At 40.2% G+C, this 19,579-nt stretch overlaps 1 protein-coding gene across 2 annotated transcripts in view; it reads right to left on the bottom strand.

The window, feature by feature from the left end:
• Positions 1 to 19,579, bottom strand: part of dab1a (DAB adaptor protein 1a) — a 263,993-nt gene that overhangs the window by 43,460 nt on the left and 200,954 nt on the right. Inside the window, exons 5-8 of one of the 2 annotated variants that reach the window (XM_052098301.1) lie at positions 17,841 to 17,972; positions 5,519 to 5,638; positions 4,668 to 4,706; positions 2,015 to 2,077 (exon numbers count right to left, since the gene is read on the bottom strand). In XM_052098301.1, the coding sequence (XP_051954261.1) occupies positions 2,015 to 2,077; positions 4,668 to 4,706; positions 5,519 to 5,638; positions 17,841 to 17,972 (354 nt within the window). The remainder of the gene's footprint in view (positions 1 to 2,014; positions 2,078 to 4,667; positions 4,707 to 5,518; positions 5,639 to 17,840; positions 17,973 to 19,579) is intronic. The other variant, XM_052098302.1, reaches the window with a different exon arrangement.

The raw sequence follows: 19,579 nt of genomic DNA, 5'->3' as shown, positions 1-19,579 counted from the left end.
GATGTCAGCAAAAAGTAAAGGAGTTTGTGAAGTGTCAGGTTAACGCTCGAGAGCTGTGCACACATTTAAATGGTTAGAGGGGATAATTTGGTCCCTGATGGTGTTTCAAGCTTTCACACAGCTACTAAAGTGACTGTGACATTGGGCGGAATTCACTGAAAATGAAATGCACCCTCTGATAGTGCCCTTTGTAGCTTTATTTGCTTTCATTGTCTGAGCTTTTTGGCACCTTATTGATACTCAAAATCTGACTACTGCAGCAATTCCAGATTTTTTTGCAAGTCGGTCCTGAGTTCTAGTTTGTCAAGGATGCAGCAGATGCAGTGGCGTAACTACAGGCAATGCACGGTGTGAAAGGTACACTGATTTATTTGTGCTAGTTTTGTGAATAAGGTACAATTTATTATAAGCCTGATTTACATCGTAAGGAAGTGTGTTTGTGCTGAAAAGAATAACAGTGGCTTTATTTAACTATTTCAGCACAATTAATGCCTGTTTAAACTGGTTTGTTGGTGGTTAGTAAAGAAAATGCAGGTTTTGCGCAGAAATGCAGCACATAAAAGTGGCAGAAGAGTTTAGTGAATTTGGCCCTAAGCCGGCACTGTACAAAGCTGTGAAAGAGACAGGCTGGCAAAGTGTTGGGGGTACTGATGTGTTTACTGTTTTGCTTGGCAGTGTCTCTTTAGTGACTCAAGCCACAGGTGACAAAACAAAGCAGCGCCTGAGGATACAACACCTGCTGTTGTCATGGTCATGCCGTTCAGAGCACGAAACATTGCTGGGTGTAAATCTTTGAAAGGGCCGTCATGCTGAATTAGTGTGGCTTGGCGTAGCACTCTGTTCTAATACACAGGTGGGACTCTGGCAGCTACACAGTGGAGCTGTCAATAGTTGTACCATCATACCTGGGTTTCTTCTAAAGTCTTCTCTAAAGAAGAATGGCAGCTTGTTTGGTGACTCCTTATTGGCTGTTTGATATCAAATCTTGAGAGCAGTTGCACTATAAGTTTCATTTACAGGCCTGTCTTTGTTAAGCTGATGGATTTTGACTCAAAGGCCCCCTTTTAACCAAGACAATATTTGAAGATATTTTAAATAATTTGTGGGCCTCAATATGAGGGCCCTTTGGAAGTTTACTGAGCCCCCTGATGGAGAATCATTGGTGTAGTGGAGTGGTTCTCAACCTTTTTGACTCCAAGACCCCCCATTGTATCATGTAGAATATTAGATATTTATATTATAAGATATTTCCTTAAAACGTGTAATTCCAGACATGTCTAAACTGTATATTCTTCATAAAAAGCAAGCTGTTGAAGGGATTTTTTACTTTTTTTTAGCATTTTCAGTCAGTTTAATTCTAATAATTATATAAAAATTATAATAATGATCATATTTTAAATAATTTTAAAAGATCTTGCGGCCCCCCTGGAAGTGTGCGGAGGCCCCCTTGTGGGTCCCGACCCTCTGGATGTGAATCACTGGTGTAGTGGATAGCGACCAATATTATTTCAACATTCCCTATTAAGCTGAATAGACACCATTTCCCATAGTTATATAAGGACATTTTAGAAATGGAACTAAACAGTTTTGCTGCTATTAAAATATTAATAAATTAATGAAATTAAAATGCTATTGTAAATAACTGTTAAAAAAATTATGTTATATTTAATGATGTTACATGTAATTTTACTGTGAAATATAGTATAAATGATGTATATATTTTTTACAGATTTACATTTTTTTTTAACTAAATAACAAACTATTAACTAAAATGCCTGAAACTATCATATGTGTGTGTATATATATATATATATATATATATATATATATATATATATATATATATATATATATATATATTTTTTTTTTTTTTTACAGTAAATTTCTGGCACAGCTGCTAATTTATTTAACCGTTTTTTGTGTGGTGAACATTTTCAGTGTAAAAAACTATTTAAGTGTCTGTCTGATTAATTTAGGCTATAATCAATGACAAGGGAGGGATTTGGCAGTGTACCTGATATATGCTCTCCTCTGATTGGTCACGGATGGGCTCGTGTCCTGCCTCAAATACAATGTACTACAACATCGGCAGCAGAGGATAAAGATAAAAAGGCAAAGGTAAAAAAGGGGACAGAAAAAGGTAAATGGAAGAGGAGAAGAGAAAAGAAAGGAGACTGATTGATGACAGAATCAACAGTGGTTACGGCCCCAGGAGTAAAGCAGTGCCCCCCAATTCTTCTTACACCCCCCCACCAAACACACACACACACACACACACACACACCCACTCACAGACCATTGAGGGATAATAGATGGCTTTTGGACTAAATGAAGTCATGGTTCCAGTCTTGACCTTCAGAAACATGCACTGGCATATCAAAGCTTTATAGTGCTGTTAATTAATCTTTTGCTATTGTTTGCTGCAAAACATTTTTGTAAACAAGTATTTTTGTCTTTTTTCAAGTTAAAAATATAAAAATCCTTCAAGCAAGAAACATTTACTTAAGAAGCAAATATACACAAGATAATAACACTTAATAAGATAATAAGATTTATGCTTAAACAAGAAATATATATAAAAATAATATAATATAATGTATATTCTATGAATAAGTCTTTTAACCTTACACAATTTTGCTTTTCAAGTACGTCTATTATTCTATTAAGGACAAAAATACTGTTTAGGTAAATTATTTATGCAGTGTACATATATGTACAGACCGCTATGACATTTTTAATGCAAAGAAAAATCTCCATGTTGTGTCAGCTTGTAAAATAATAACAAATAAACACATCTAGGGAGGAGGAATTGCGAGATGTTCTTGCTATGTCTCATGCATATTATTCAGTCGGACTTTTCTGCCTTTAAAATTTCAGTATCCAAATTTTTACAGTGTATCCCTACAGATTCTGTACCTGCAAACAGGGCGACAAAATACATTTTACAACATTAAGAGGAAATAAATCCCAGTCTATAACACAACGCTTCATGTTTCTTTAATGAGGCCTGCTAATGTTTGCGTAGCAGTGATAACAGAACTGTTCCATTGTTGGTTTGCGTTTGTGATGTTTCTTGGAAAGTTAGCCACTGAGGTTTAGGGCCATTTTCGGAACGGTAGACCCATTCTATCTATTAATTGTCATATATTCCTCCATAATGAAGGGACCACTCTGAGACCAGATAGCCTAGCAATTTCTGGCATACAGCATTCCAGCTAATCAAATTCCTGTCCATTCTAGACCACATTAATGCAAATGGCAGAATCGTTTTCATTTTTTTGTTACATCTAATGACTTTCCCATTTTTTTTTCTCCATTATCTACTGCCATTGGCTAATTTATTCTGTTACAGAGTTGTAGCCATTGGCCAATCCTTCTCTAGGACCTCTTAACAGCAAATTGATAATGCTTATCAGTTCTACACTACACAGCAAGTAATGATTGATTTTTAAGCATGGAGTGTATAACTGATAGAGGCCTAGAGGCAACATTTCTCATTTCTTTTCTACTTTGTCGTTAATGACTTTTGGACGTTCAGTCTTGCTATTTAAAGCAACATGAGAGTCTTATCACTATTTATTTCTTTCACACAGATAAAGGTTATTTCATTTTGTATTTTTGATTTATTTTAATGCAGGGTCCAGAATAAATATCCGTTAAGTGCTAAATGCAAGTAAAAATTGGCTTTGGCCAATTAATAACTGGAATTGACTTTAAAATACTATTCTTTTTTATTATTATTAAATACAGACGTTTCTGCCTCACGGCCTTTAACGATGTTTGCTGTTAGTCTGAAACGTTGTTAAATACACAAATCTGCATCTGCAGTATAAAGGTTCTTATACTTTATATGTGCCATGTTTTGCACCTAAGAATGTAAAGTGTGTGTTTACTTTGACTGTTTTTCTATATTAGGAACTGCAACATTACATGGTTTAAATCAAATGTCTTCTAAAGTAAAAACACCTGTCATGATGACAAACAACTACCATAGTGGAAATTTTTCTATCAGGGGTTTATCTAGAACTAAAAGTTTATCTAGATGATCTAGAAGTTTTATGGCCGGTAAGAATATATATGGCTGGTAAATTTTCTAAATTCCCCAGCCATTGGCAGATATGGCAAAAAGTTAATTGGGGACCGTACACAAGTTTGAGTTATCTGGTTTGCATTCTCAAAATGCATACAATCCGTAAAAGGCAATTACTTGAGTTCATTCCATAGATTCCTTAAGGCCATTATTTGCTGTATGATGCACACTGGACAATACGGAAATGCAATGCACTGCAATGCATGCAAATGCACAGACACACGTACACGCAGCCCAGATGGGATGTGTTAAAGCTGTCTGTTTTCAGTATGAACAAGGGAAGTACCCAAGACTGATACTACATCACACTTTTATCGGAATATACCCAATTTATGAAAAGTAAAAAAGTCAGCAGCCTATAAATTTATTTACATACAAATTATAAAATAACAGGACTTATTAATTCAGGAAGAGTGAAAAAGAGCAGTACGGAGTGGAATAATTTTTTTCTGTAAATGAGATTAAACACATATTACTGAGCATGGAGCCCTGATCAATGCGACAGTGAGAAGCAGAGTGATTTGAGAGGGTAGGTTCAAGCAGACATAATAATTAACAGTTAATTTCAAAGCGTTACCTGATACACAGGATCCTCCACGTCTTCCTCCAAAATAGTCTGCAGGAGTGATTGCATAGAGGGAATTGGAGGTCGAAGAAGGAAAGAACAAGGGATATAATGAATTGGGAAACATGAGAGGGAAAGAAAAATAGCATTTATTCTCACTTACACTACCGCTTAAAATGTTTGTACACACCTGACTTATTTTATGCATCTCATGATCTTAAACACTTTATCTATAGGCTTGTGCTTGAATGCATTACATTTGTTTTGTAGAATAATACAATTGTGCCTGTGTATGAATTTATTTACATATCCATTTGTATTATTTCATTAAATATTTTAGCAATACTTAATGACTAAATAGACTTAATATTTGTCATAATACAAGAATGAGTAGGTGTGTACAAACTTTTGACTTGTAGTGTTTGGAAAAACAGAAGTAAAGCACATTTGTAACATCTGGCGATGAAAATAGGAACAGAGATGTGGCTAGCACAGCCAAAGAGGGGTGATTTTGTCTTAATTGTGAAAGCAGTGTGAGGAAAATCATCATCACCACAAACAAAGATTTAACAGACAGCGAAAGACAGTCGAAAGAGTTGCCTCATATTAATCTAATCACATCATTCTCTGAAATAAATAATAACTATGCCATCTTGGAAATGGCTTTGTTTTCCATATTTTCACCCTTTTGTATTCTATATTTCATTACATTACATTTCATTTTGATTTGTTTATTTTTTGTTTTATTTTTATGCTGCTCTCATTCATCTGCTCATATATATGCAGGTGTTTTTATGACTGAGCATAACAAACTTTGGAAGTTTATGTGTATGAGAGTGTTAATATTTCGTCCAATGTGTTACCTGATAAACAGCTTGTTCACACTGCTTGTCCTTCTGAGCTTTCTTCTCAATCTCCTCCCTCTGCTTAATCTCATAAATCAACTGGAAAAGGTCACGAAGGTCAAGGATCACCGGCTCAGCCTGAAAATACATCAGAGAGAGAGAGATAGATGGACAGATTTTTAGAGAGACAAAGAAAGAGAAAAGGAGAAATTGGAGTAAGATTCTGTAATGGAGGTCTAAGCCTTTCAAGCACCATTTCCAAAGGGGATGTTGAAGATGTAGACGTGTGAAGTCACATATTGCAGTGTAACGTTTTTTACCATTTTTCCAAATACATAAAAAGTACTTTAAACACATTTGAAAGCATCAAAATACATGATTTCACTGTCTAAAGACTGTCTAGGACCATCCTCTTATACTTTAAAAATGAATGGCCATGAACCTAATGCATATCATGTATGCAATTGACTATTGTAATACTCTATGATCTAAAGTAAAAACACTAACCACATATACATGGACTAAAGAAACCATTTATTACAGAGTTTTTGCAGAAAGCAGGTTACTGAAACATCATGTAAACAAGAGTGTTGTTATCCTTATGCTGTTTAAGGGATTAAAAGAAAGCGGTTTTACACACTTGGGCTTCTACCGAAAATGTGGCTTATATGTAAACCCATTAGCAATGTTCTAACATGTTTTTTAAAAGTGCTGGATAGGGCGATACATCATATCAACAAGTCAATACCTGGAAAAACACATGCACTATAAAATATACGCATTTATACACGGCAATTAAAAATATTGACTGCTGACCCTCACGCCCACGTACTGTATATGCAGTACATTGGGGGAATCCCAGAGTTTGATGTAAAAGGGAAACCCTACTAATGCAGCACAATTCTGCTGCAGATCATCATGCAAATTTAAGGAAACAAATAGAGCAACAACCGTCTCGGTTACTAACGTAACCTCCATTCCCTGATGGAGGGAACGAGATGTTGTGTCGATGAGTTGACACTAGGGGTCGCTCCTGCAGAGCCCAGACATCTCTGATCTTGAGAAAAGGCCAATGGAAATTGGCATGTGGATGCCACTCCCCCGGACATACGGGTATAAAAGGAGTGACATTGCAAACACACATCAGTTATCACACTGAGGAGCCAAGCCAAAGACCCAGCCATTTCAGCGGTTGGTTAAGTGTTGTGGCAGGAGGAACTTGTTCCCTGCATCAGGGAATGGAGGTTACATCAGTAACCGAGACGTTCCCTATCTGTCACTCACTCAACATAATGTCGATGAGTTGACACTAGGGGTCCCAATGGAAAATGGCAAAAGAGCTGAACCGAGTTACTCAGACTGGCGGTGCGAGATGGGCAGACCTCTGTGTGCCTCGTAGCCAGCGCAGCAAGCCGTGGCATAACTACCCCCAACACACTGGCAGGCATGAAGCAGTCCCCTGCACCTAGGGGAATGGCTAACTGCTCAGGAGTATAAGGACTGGCTGGCCCAGCCATTGCCTTCTCTATTGCCCCCCCCCCAAAAAAAAAGAAATGAAATAATTCGGCTGGGGGCCAAATATATGGTCCAAACTGGGGGGTGTCCCTCCAAAGAGGAGACAACACACGGTCTTTACCGGTTAGGAGCAGAAGCACATGGCGAGGAGCAGCATCGTGGTAGATTCTACCCAAGGGGGGAGGAGTTACTACAAACAAGGGGACCAAGGACAGAGGGCCCTCTGTCCAAGGAAGACGCGGTTTACCGGCAGGGAATCCATTTTGCGGAAAATACATCACATGGGGGTTGCCTAGGGGGACAACCAGCACATGTGGAGCACTTACCTCAGTACCGGGGCCTGGGTGATGCCCGTACTGGGGCAGCAGCGAGCTTCTCTGAAGACTCGACAGCCACTAGGCTAGGGAGGAGAAACGTCCAGGGTTCACACTTCTTAAAAAAAGGCAGAGCGCACGTCTTCACCTCAAGGGAGGGGAAAGGCGCTATGCACAAGCGATACACCCAGCCAGCTGAACTGAACTTACCCGTTTGTGTCACCTGATAACACACATGGGACGAATCTGGCTCAACCCTGAGGTTATAGAACCTTGCAAAGGTGTTAGGTGTTGTTCAGCCCATGGCTCTACATATGTCTGCTAGAGAGGTGCCGTGGGACAACGTCCAAAAAGCCGCAACACCCCTGGTAGAATGGGCTTGTATGCCAGCAGGGGGCGCCACTTGGTGGGGGGAAATATATTTGCACATCCCCAGGGGCCTGCTGTGTGCTAGGGCATCTGTGCCGAGGGGAGCCTCGGTCAGACAGTACCAAAGTGGGCAGTGGAAGGATTCTGGGGAAGTGAACAGGTCTACCTGTATATGCCGAGTCGACTCCAGATCAGCTGGTTCCACCTGAGGGTGGAGTCTCCACTCTCTCCTGAGTGTAACCTGTCGTGACAGCGCGTCCGCTGTGCTGTTGAGGTGGTGCAGGATTTGGGTGGCCTAGGGGAGCTCCTGCCCATAGGAAAGCTAGGTCTGACCAGGGGCTGAATAGACAAACAGCAAGCTGGGGAATGGGATATCCATGGGGGGTTTACCAGCGGAGAAGCTCCCATCGAAATCCCCAAATCACCCCCAGTGCAAACCGACCCCACCTCATACCTGTGGGTAGAACGACTGCAACGTTGCCAGAATCATGCCCTCGCAGTGAGAGCATGATCCATCCACAAGCGCTGTCCCTGCATGGGCAGTGCCCAACACGAGAGGCAGAGATAGTGGCCGTGGGAAGTGGAGAGGTAACGAGATTGCAACCAGGAAACATACACAAACAAAAAAGGCATCTTGAAAAAGACGTTTGCGGCACTCTTTTAGAGGAAATTAAACTCTTTTATGTTTATATATATATATATATATATATATATATATATATATATATATATATATATATATATATATATATATAGTATATATATATATATATATATATATATATATATATATAAACAAATTTGTTCTCTCCATAGTTTTCAGCTGCTGAAGAGCCCAGGTGTATTTGCTCAGCAGAACCGTGGTGTGCGAGGGGGAGGACCGCTGGAATGCACCGTAGATCCAACAGCGTAGAGAGATGAATGGAGCCGGCAGAGAAATTCAGCTCTGTGAACTTGCTCGCTCGGATCCGAAGAAGATATCTGATGTGTGTTTGCAGCATCACTCCTTTTATACCCGTATGTCCGGGGGAGTGGCATGCAAATTCCAAACGCCAATTTCCATTGGCCTTTTCTCTAGATCAGAGATGTCTGGGCTCCACAAGAGCGACCCTTAATATCAACTCATCGACACAACATCGAGTGAATGACAGATAAGGAATCTGGAATATCTGGTAAGCAAAGCAACAAAGAATAAAATAGCGAAGTCTTTCTCAGATTTTTGTTATTTATACAAGCATCGTGGGGAAATTACGCCACTTTGGAGAAAGCTGCTTACTGACCGTGTATAAGGGTGTCAAGGGAAAGCTGCGAACAAAGTGTATGTAAACGAGAACACCCCTTCCCAGATTTAATCAGCTTTCTTGCAATAAATAGCTTTTCTATTGTCCATGTAAACAAGCTCACTTTCTAAATAAAATAATTTATCTTAAAAATACAAAATATCAAATAAACAATACTCACTTAAATAATATATCCATTTGTAATGTTCAAAAGTATGTAGTCTTAAAGATACAATTTTTTTTTCTTTATATTACTTATTATTAAAAAAGGTTTAAAAAGTTAATAATGAACCTATTACGACTCTAACAGAATGACTTTTGAATCTTACAGCGTTCACATACCAATGATTTTCCATGATTATTCCTTGACTTTTCCATTCAGTCGTGATTACTGGATAAGGATTTTGTTTATAATTTTATTTTCAGAGATTTACATTTACATTTACATTTATGCATTTGGCAGACGCTTTTATCCAAAGCAACTTACAGAGTTGTAATTACTTATTGTCCCTTATTACAGGGACAATGCCCCTGGAGCAACCTGGAGTTAAGTGCCTTGCTCAAGGACACAATGGTGGTGTGGGGATAGAACCAGCATCCTTCTGATTACCAGATTACCAGTTATGTGCTTAGACCACTACACCACTACACAGCAATATTGAAATTTCCATGACTTCCCCCATTAATTTTTAAGATTGAAAGTCATTATCCATGACTTTTCCAAGCCTACAAATGTGGTCTGTCACGTGGTCTTAAGCCCTTATACACTCACCTAAAGGATTATTAGGAACACCTGTTCAATTTCTCATTAATGCAATTATCTAATCAACCAATCACATGGCAGTTGCTTCAATGCATTTAGGGGTGTGGTCCTGGTCAAGACAATCTCCTGAACTCCAAATTGAATGTCAGAATGGGAAAGAAAGGTGATTTAAGCAATTTTGAGCGTGGCATGGTTGTTGGTGCTAGACGTGCCGGTCTGAGTATTTCACAATCTGCTCAGTTACTGGGATTTTCACGCACAACCATTTCTAGGGTTTACAAAGAATGGTGTGAAAAGGGAAAAACATCCAGTATGCAGCAGTCCTTTGGGCGAAAATGCCTTGTTGATGCTAGAGGTCAGAGGAGAATGGGCCGACTGATTCAAGCTGATAGAAGAGCAATTGGGCATCGTTTAAATGCCTCTGCCTACCTGAGCATTGTTTCTGACCATGTCCATCCCTTTATGGCCACCATGTACCCATCCTCTGATGGCTACTTCCAGCAGGATAATGCAACATGTCACAAAGCTCTAATCATTTCAAATTGGTTTCTTGAACATGACAATGAGTTCACTGTACTAAAATGGCCCCCACAGTCACCAGATCTCAACCCAATAGAGCATCTTTGGGATGTGGTGGAACGGGAGCTTCGTGCCATGGATGTGCATCCCACAAATCTCCATCAACTGCAAGATGCTATCCTATCAATATGGGCCAACATTTCTAAAGAATGCTTTCAGCACCTTGTTGAATCAATGCCACGTAGAATTAAGGCAGTTCTGAAGGCGAAAGGGGGTCAAACACAGTATTAGTATGGTATTCCTAATAATCCTTTAGGTGAGTGTACATTATGCCAGTTTATTGGCTGATTGTGCTTAAGCGACACCCCCCGGGGGGCTACGTCACAGGCTCCATAATGGCTCTTGCTTTTGCACAATCGAGTCAAATTTTTGTCGTTGACACAGCATAAATTTCAGAGAAATTTCAATGTGGTTTCTCCAAAGGGACCGATGAGGACAATGGAACTTCGCAGAGACTTGCAATTTCTCACCACAAGGCATTATCCCCACTTGTTCCAGATCTATGGCCTCCAGTTTTGGAGCTCCATTTTCTGGAGACATTTGGGATTTCGGCTATGTTTCCGAGAAGATAGAGGTGCGAACAAACACCTTGTGTGTCAGACATGCTCTTAGGCCTAGCTCAGTGGCCATTTTCTAACAAACAAAGCATGCGAGACACCATGCGCATCGAGAGCTGTCGCAATTAGAATCAGACAGTAAGGAAACAAAATGGGACCCTTTGTGTAACGTGTTGCAGAGATGAGATGAGAGACGTTGGATCTAAACGTAGGCTATTTAATGGAGATGATGAAGAAGGTGAATACAAACAATGTGGAGCAATACAAATAACTAAATAGTAATATTAACACATTAGGAACAACAATCTTAGGAACATACAAGGAAACATAAGATCTGAGAACAAGTGAGTGAAACTAGAGGGCATTTATACAAAGGTGAGGAAGGCCTGGGTGGCAGCCACAGAGCACAGACAGGGTCAAGAGGCTTAGGAGGTGATTTGGTCACAGGAGGTGGAGACTTAGGGGGTGGAGGCAAAGGAGGCTTGATGAATGCAAGCGGAGTCTTGAGAGGCTCGAGCGGAGGATCCATGGAAGGCGGAGCCATAAGAGGCATGAGGGGCGGAGCCATGGAAGGTGGGGAATCAGAGTGAAGTGGAGCCAGTGGGACTGAGGACCAAGGCGGATCTGGATTGACAAGGAACCCCGGCGAAGTTGATAGGCTTGAGGACCATGGTGGATCCAAGGGATTATAAAGCTGAGGTGATGTCGAGGGATCAGAGAGCCAAGGCGGAGTCGGAGGGTCAAAATTTCCCTTCGTCTGTGATGTGATGTGGAGGAGAAAAGACCTTTGTGCTGGAAGGAACCAGCAGAGGAGGAAGGACCATCGTGCTGGACGGAACCAGCGGAGGAGGATGAACCATCATGCTGGATGGAACCAGCAGAGGAGGAAAGACCATCATGCTGGATGGAACCAGCAGAGGAGGAAAGACCATCGTGCTGGACAGAACCAGCGGAGAAGAAAGGGCTAGGGTACTGGATAGAACCAGGTAGTCCATGATGCTGGACAGAACCAGCGGAGTAGAGGGGCTGGACGGAACCAGCCGTGGAGGAAGAGTTCTCGGGTGGGCACAAGGGTGGGAACCAACTCCAGGTCTAATAGCTCAGCGAGAGTTGGCTCTGGGATGGACGAGGCTTGTAACTCTGGCTCTGGGACAGACAAGGCTTGCAACGCTGACTTTTTGGCTGTGGCAGGCGTGGGCGTATACAATAACCATGTCAAAATAAGTCCTTATGACCAGAAAGGTGACAAACTGTGACACTTTGTCCCTATTGTTTCTTTCTGTGTCGTTCTGGGAGAATGCTCATGAAAAAGGCAGTGGAGGAGTGCTTCACTGGTGCCATTATTCTGTCGGGATTCTATCAGAAGATGCAAGGTATTTTAGCTTCTATTTTCTTTTGCCCGTTTTGTTGATCACACAAGCTTTTTGGCTAAAGAGATGTGCATTGCTATCTCTGCTCGATTTGCCAGTGGCAGCATGGATGTCTCTCTTTTCAGACAGCTGTTGGATCTACACATGATGGTTTTGCAGTCCAACCAAGACCATTATGTTAAGGAATGCCTTTGAGTTCACCGGCTACGTTTGGACTTTCCCTCGATTTCCCACGAGGCTCAAGCTGGGGAATGAGTAAGTCAAGGCAATGCTATTGTTTGTGAGGGTGATAGACATTGGGCTTTGTGCCTCCTTCTACAAATTGATCGTATCTCACAGATGTTCAGAGGACAGCGTGTTTTCTGACCAGCTGAAGTTCTCTAAAGTATTTATTGATGAAGCGGAGTTCACTATTGAGTCAAGTTCGCCGTTTTTCGCACCTTGAATACTCAAAGTTGTGTCTGTCACCCTATTAGTGTTGAACATCCTCAACAAAATGTTCTATCCAATGTGCAAAAGCACTTTTTCTAAAGTACTACAAGTTCCCCCATATTATGCTGGGAACAATTTAGTGTCTAACTCGTTATTCAGTACAACAATTTAGCTCATTTTCCCCCATAATTTGCACTGGCTGAATGAGCACTGAATATTTAAGCTTGAGATATGCCTCTGCCTCCATGACCAAGGGACTCGGGGCATGCGTAATATAGCTTGAGGTACAATAATAATTGTCTACACATGAGCCTCATGGGCTTGCTGCGTAACATAGGGTGCCCCATTCAATGAACGAAATTGAACCCTGTATACACACATCAGAGCAGTTTTTATGCATGCCTATAAATAATAAAGGCAATTATTCCTACATAATTTGATGTTCAACAGCTGTAGACACTTCAGGGTGTTTTACATACATGCCTGTAAATAATACAGGGAAAACATTATTTGTACTCATTCAATCATATGCAGTAGTGATGGCACAGGGGTCTCCTTCCACTGTGCCACTGATAATAGAACAGTCACCAAAAGTCATCCAAGAGCGGCATCTATTTGTTACATTTTGTGCTACAGGAGAGAGTCATGAATTAATTTCTCTGTCTGCCCATCTAGTGGCTTGGCAGAGTATGAGACCACCGGCCGCGGGCGGGGAGGGTCTCCTGGCCGACCACCTGGAGTGGGAGAACCGCTGTCAGGGGCGGGGGAGACCCCTTCTGATTCCCGAGAATGCGGCGGGGCATTCCATCCAGCACAGGCCTGGATACTGCCTCTGATATGTCCGGAGAGCCGCGGCTGTTGTCCATTGGAGGTTTTTTTTCTATCTCTCTCCCACTGCCACTCAGTGTTGGCCTTTCCCTCTCTTTTTAAAATGTTTTTTTAATTTGGCATGATCACCGTTACGGCGTGTAGGTGCCACCTTTTTTGTGGTTTCCCTCCCCTTATCCCCTTATTAAAATTGTATTTATATTGTCAAGCCGGTTCTCGCCAGTCCTCATATTTCTGGAAGTTATAGGTGTTTATATAGGTGAAGTATATACGTTTAAGTGCCATCATTTTGCCGTAATTTCGCTTCTTGGTGTATAGCACAAATTGAAAATCCAGTTCACTGCCCTGTCGGTACATTGCTGGAATTTTTTGCAGGAGTGTTTCGGGACCGGGGTCACCCCTGCAACACTTAAAATCAGATTATATAAGGGCTTCAGACAACATGACACTCAGATGGTGTCCCATAGTGATCATATGCAGCATCTCGTTCCCTTCAGGGAACCAAGGTTACATACGTAACAGAGAGGTTTTCCATGACCTTGCGAAACCTGCTTTTTACACATTGTTTTCAATAGGGATCCATGCTGAAGATCAACTGTATCACCTCTATGTTTGTTCATGCACTTCAGAGAATAAGTATAGTATAAAAAGAAGTGGACCTCTTAACCTTTGCTTCTGTGGCTCTTAAATCTGCCAGATGAGAGGTGATAGAACAACGTGCTTTCCATTTGAAAGGGTTGGGTAAGAACAAACTTCACGCTTTGTAGTTAGCATCAAAGCTCCATGTTAACAAAAAAAGAGCAGAGCAGCCTAAATGCCCAGAGCAGCCTAAATGCCACTAATATCTCAATAAATACAAATGGATAAAAATGTGAAGTGAACATTTGCCCTCACAATTTGCCTTGGGTATTTTCCTGCTGCCTATACTACAGCAGACTCACACTACTGGGTAAGGCAATATGAGTGGACGTGAGAATGAAAGAGCATTTACAGGAAATAAAATGAGAGAAAGAGATGAGGGAAATAATTTGAGAGAAAAAGGAAGAGAGGAAGAGGAGAAATGGCAGAAACAAAACACACGTACAAAAAAAAAGTCCATGGTATTACCATGTTTCAATACATTATACCATGTTGACATCATGATATTTTGGACACATGCTATGCTAAAACAATGCTTTCTGGATATGCACCATGACAATACCATGATTCTTTGGATATGTATCATGCTAATAGCATTCTTTGAAACACCTTGGACTATCATGTGCAATACTGGTAAACAAGGTAGCTCAGAATATAACAAAAAATGCAGGAAACCAGGCACAGAGCATGACAACACATGTGAGAACAGACAAACTAACTGGGAGAAACAAGGGCTGAAATATACAAGTAAACAAACAAGGGAACAAGGAACACCTGTGGAAACAATCAGGGGAAAACCAATCATAAAATGAAACTACAAAAATTAACAGGAAACAGGAACTAAACAAGAATTTCAACATAAAAGCACAAAAACAGAAGACAACAGGGAATATGTGACAAATACCATGTTAAATGGACATTTAAATAATTCAGAACCAAGGTACAGTATATATAAAAAATGAATTACCAAACCATAACTTGACCATGGAAACAGGAAAACAGGAAAAAAACAAGACAACATGAGATTACGGCAATTAATAATTGAGTAAACCAACAGTGTGGCAGGAATGAACAAATATTGTTCTGAGGTTGGAAAGAGAAAGAGTGCAGGAAGATTTTGCAAGGTTTTCTTTATCCTCCTGTGATATGGAGCATTAGCAATGGATGGGGAGAGAGAGAGGACAACAGATTCTCATCGACCCGGTATGGAAATATGGTATGGAGTAACTGTCACTGAACACTGCAGTTCACACTGAAGAACAGGGCAATGCAGCAACAAAGAATAGCACCAGAAACCAATAAAACAGGGGCAGAGAGAAACATACAGAGAAAATGTACACAATACAGAGACAATAATGATTATTTTTTTTATGTTATAAATCTAGGTGTGGATGGGTAAGGGATGGGAGGTGCAGTTTAATATTTGGACACTTAATCCAGTTAATTGTTTTTCCTCATTATTGTACACACAGCACCCCATATTGACATAATTAGAATTCACAGAATAATTCACAGAATTGTTGACATTTTTGCACATTTATTAAAAAAGAAAAACTGAAATATCACATGGTCCTAAGTATTCAGACCCTTTGCTGTGACACTCATATATTTAACTCAGGTGCTGTCCATTTCTTCTGATCATCCTTGAGATGGTTCTACACCTTCAATTGAGTCCAGCTGTGTTTGATTATACTGATTGGACTTGATTAGGAAAGCCACACACCTGTCTATATAAGACCTTACAGCTCACAGTGCTATGTCAGAGCAAATGAGAATCATGAGGTCAAAGGAACTGCCTGAAGAGCTCAGAGACAGAATTATGGCAAGGCACAGATCTGGCCAAGGTTACAAGAAAATTTCTGCTGCCCTTAAGGTTCATAAGAGCACAGTGGCCTCCATAATCCTTAAATGGAAGACGTTTGGGAAGACCAGAACCCTTCCTAGAGCTGGCCGTCCGGCCAAACTGAGCTATCGGGGGAGAAGAGCCTTGGTGAGAGAGGTAAAGAAGAACCCAAAGATCACTGTGGCTGAGCTCCAGAGATGCAGTCGGGAGATGGTTGTAGTAAGTCAACCATCACTGCAGCCATCCACCAGTCGGGGCTTTATGGCAGAGTGGCCCGACGGAAGCCTCTCCTCAGTGCAAGACACATGAAAGCCTGCATGGAGTTTGCTAAAAAACACCTGAAGGACTCCAAGATGGTGATAAATAAGATTCTCTGGTCTGATGAGACCAAGATAGAACTTTTGGCCTTAATTCTAAGCGGTATGTGTGGAGAAAACCAGGCACTGCTCATCACCTGTCCAATACAGTCTCAACAGTGAAGCATGGTGGTGGCAGCATCATGCTGTGGGGGTGTTTTTCAGCTGCAGGGACAGGACGACTGGTTGCAATCGAGGGAAAGATGAATGCGCCAAGTACAGGGATATCCTGGACTGAAAACCTTCTCCAGAGTGCTCTGGACCTCAGACTGGGCCAAGGTTCACCTTCCAACAAGACAATGACCCTAAGCACACCGCTAAAATAACGAAGGAGTGGCTTCACAACAACTCCGTGACTGTTCTTGAATGGCCCAGCCAGAGCCCTGACTTAAACCCAATTGAGCATCTCTGGAGAGACCTGAAAATGGCTGTCCACCAACGCTTACCATCCAACCTGACAGAACTGGAGAGGATCTGCAAGGAGGAATGGCAGAGGATACCCAAATCCAGATGTGAAAAACTTGTTGCATCTTTCCCAAAAAGACTCATGGCTGTATTAGATCAAAAGGGTGCTTCTACTAAATACTGAACAAAGGGTCTGAATACTTAGGACCATGTGATATTTCAGTTTTTCTTTTTTAATAAATGTGAAAAAATGTCAACAATTCTGTGTTTTTCTGTCGATATGGGGTGCTGTGTGTACAATAATGAGGAAAAAAAATGAACTTAAATGATTTTAGCAAATGGTTGCAATATAACAAAGAGTGAAAAATTTAAGGGGGTCTGAATACTTTCCGTACCCACTGTATATGTATATGTGTGTGTATATATATATATATATATATCTGTAAATGTGAACTTTCTTGTTTTTGGTAAATGTAAATGTAAAAAAGAAATTTGTTCCCCAATTTGGGTTTCATAAAAAAAAAATTATAATAATGCAAATCCGCCTAATTATGATTCTGCACAATTATGCAAACTTCCACACTGTAAATGTACACCTAAAATATATTGCCATGGTTTAAAATATAGTTTACTCAAAAACAGCTGTTATTAGGGAATATAACTATTAATTGTGATGTCAAATTTATCAGTTGAGTCTGTGGAATTTTGAATTTTACAGCCTATAAAGGGAGCAGAAACCTTTAGTTTATGATCTGTTTGATCAGATTGCATGACTTGTTGACTTCTCTAAGTTCACTGCAGTGCACAGCTTTTGATACAGCAGAATCTCTGCTTATGTTGACTGGAACATGGCCACATCATACAAACAGGTTTCTGGAGAGAAGATCAGCGACCAGTCACTATCTTTGTTCCTTGGTGACCTGCACCCAGAAGTGAACGAAGACCTGCTGCTCATGACCTTCATCCCATTTGGTAAATCTGGATTATTGTCACGTACTGTATATGACTACACAACACTTGCATCTTAAATACATTATTTATAATTCATGCTTGTCTGGTACGGCTACATGGCTAATGTATAGGTACTTACAGACTGAGCAGTTTTGATGGCCACAAATCGGTGGTTTCCCTCTTTTCCACACACATAACCAAAGGCTCGGTGATCCGTGATATCCTTGGCGATGTAGGAAATCTCATGGACTGCATGATGGTGCTGAAGAACCTGCAGACAAAAGTCAGATTCACTACAGAGCCCAGAGTTCAAAATAATGAAAATATGAAGAAGCTTCTTAGATTTGAGATTAGACTTTTAAATAAACCAAAGAAGCATTTGCCCTTGGCACCACTGGTCTGCTTTTAGCCTGTGTTATGTTATAATTAAATGGCAGCACCACCAGAAACTCTTTAGCATTGTCGCCAAGCAAAAAAGCTTTAAATGTGAAAGTTATAAATGAAGAACAGCTTAATTTTGATTTTTATTAGCTGCTACTACTAAAGTTGTTCTGAGCCATGAACCAAACCAACCAGCTCTGTGGTAAATCACAACATTACAAATATATTTAAAAATCAGACATAAAGACAAGGTACAAGACTGTGTACATCCAAAAATGAAAATTATCTTATAATAAACTCTTATGCCATCCCAGATGTATATGACTGCAGAACACAAATTACAAATTTTGGAAACATATTTCAGCTCTGTGGTTCCATACAATGCAAGTGAATGGGTGTCAAAGGTTTGAATCTTTAATATCCAAAGAAGAAGAAGGGAGCCTAAAAGTAATCCATATGACTCCAGTGGTTAAATCCATATCTTCAGACATGATATGATAGGTGTAAGTGAGAAACAGATACATTTTTAATTCATTTTTTTAACATAAATTCTTCTCTCTCCCCGATATGCACAAATAATGTGAATCGCCAAAAAGAGAAGAAGAACGTGAACGTGAAGTGGAGACTGACTGAGAAGGGAGAAGGGAGGTTAAAATGAAGGCTTAAATATTGGTCTATTTCTCACTCACACCTATCATATAATTTATGAAGAAATGGATTTAACCACCAGAGTCATCTGGAGTACTATTATATTGCCCTTATATATATATAAGTTGATAAGTATAGAATCAACCTATATTAAGTACATTAAAAAATATTCAGATATATACAAACGTATGAGTAGTTTGAGAGTTTATGGAGACCGACTCGGTTGTGTCCTACAGACAGCGTCGTGGCAGTGGATGCCCACTGCGGAGCTATTTTGCCGCGATTCTCTGATTGGTAGATTTTCCCCCTCAGGATCATAGATAGTTTAGTTCTTCACCAGGAATTCTGCTGTTTAATGATTATTAAAAAAAGTTGAAATAATGTGGACTGATGACGTCTGCAGGATACGATCAATTAACAACTTCGGAGCTCACTTTAAAATGTTTATAAGTTTATGTTAATAATCTATATTCCTATGGCAAAAAATAAATAAATAAAAAAAAGAATAGAACTACCAGAATCAGACTTACAGACTGTGTTATATCAACCTGTGTCATACTGTGGGATAACATGAACCAACTTGAACATGATTCCTTGTTGCCAACCCATGTTTGTTGTCTGTTGCTTTCACACTCATCAAACATGAACTGAACCTAGGTCTGCACCAAAACCTCTAGTGTGAAAGGTAGTAGACCAACATACAACAATAATATAAAACAATATCAGAGCACCAATAAAATCAACAAAATGTGCACTCAGTCATCTTGGATGAATACTGACACCTGGCAGTGTCAATGCCGCATCATGCACAGGCAATAGCTTTTAGTTACAAATGCAATTGTAGAAATG

Source organism: Xyrauchen texanus, chromosome 30 (assembly GCF_025860055.1).
Source record: "Xyrauchen texanus isolate HMW12.3.18 chromosome 30, RBS_HiC_50CHRs, whole genome shotgun sequence".
Classification (NCBI taxonomy): domain Eukaryota; kingdom Metazoa; phylum Chordata; class Actinopteri; order Cypriniformes; family Catostomidae; genus Xyrauchen; species Xyrauchen texanus.
Note: the sequence above shows the minus strand (reverse complement) of the source record. Positions and strands in the feature narration are given on the sequence as shown.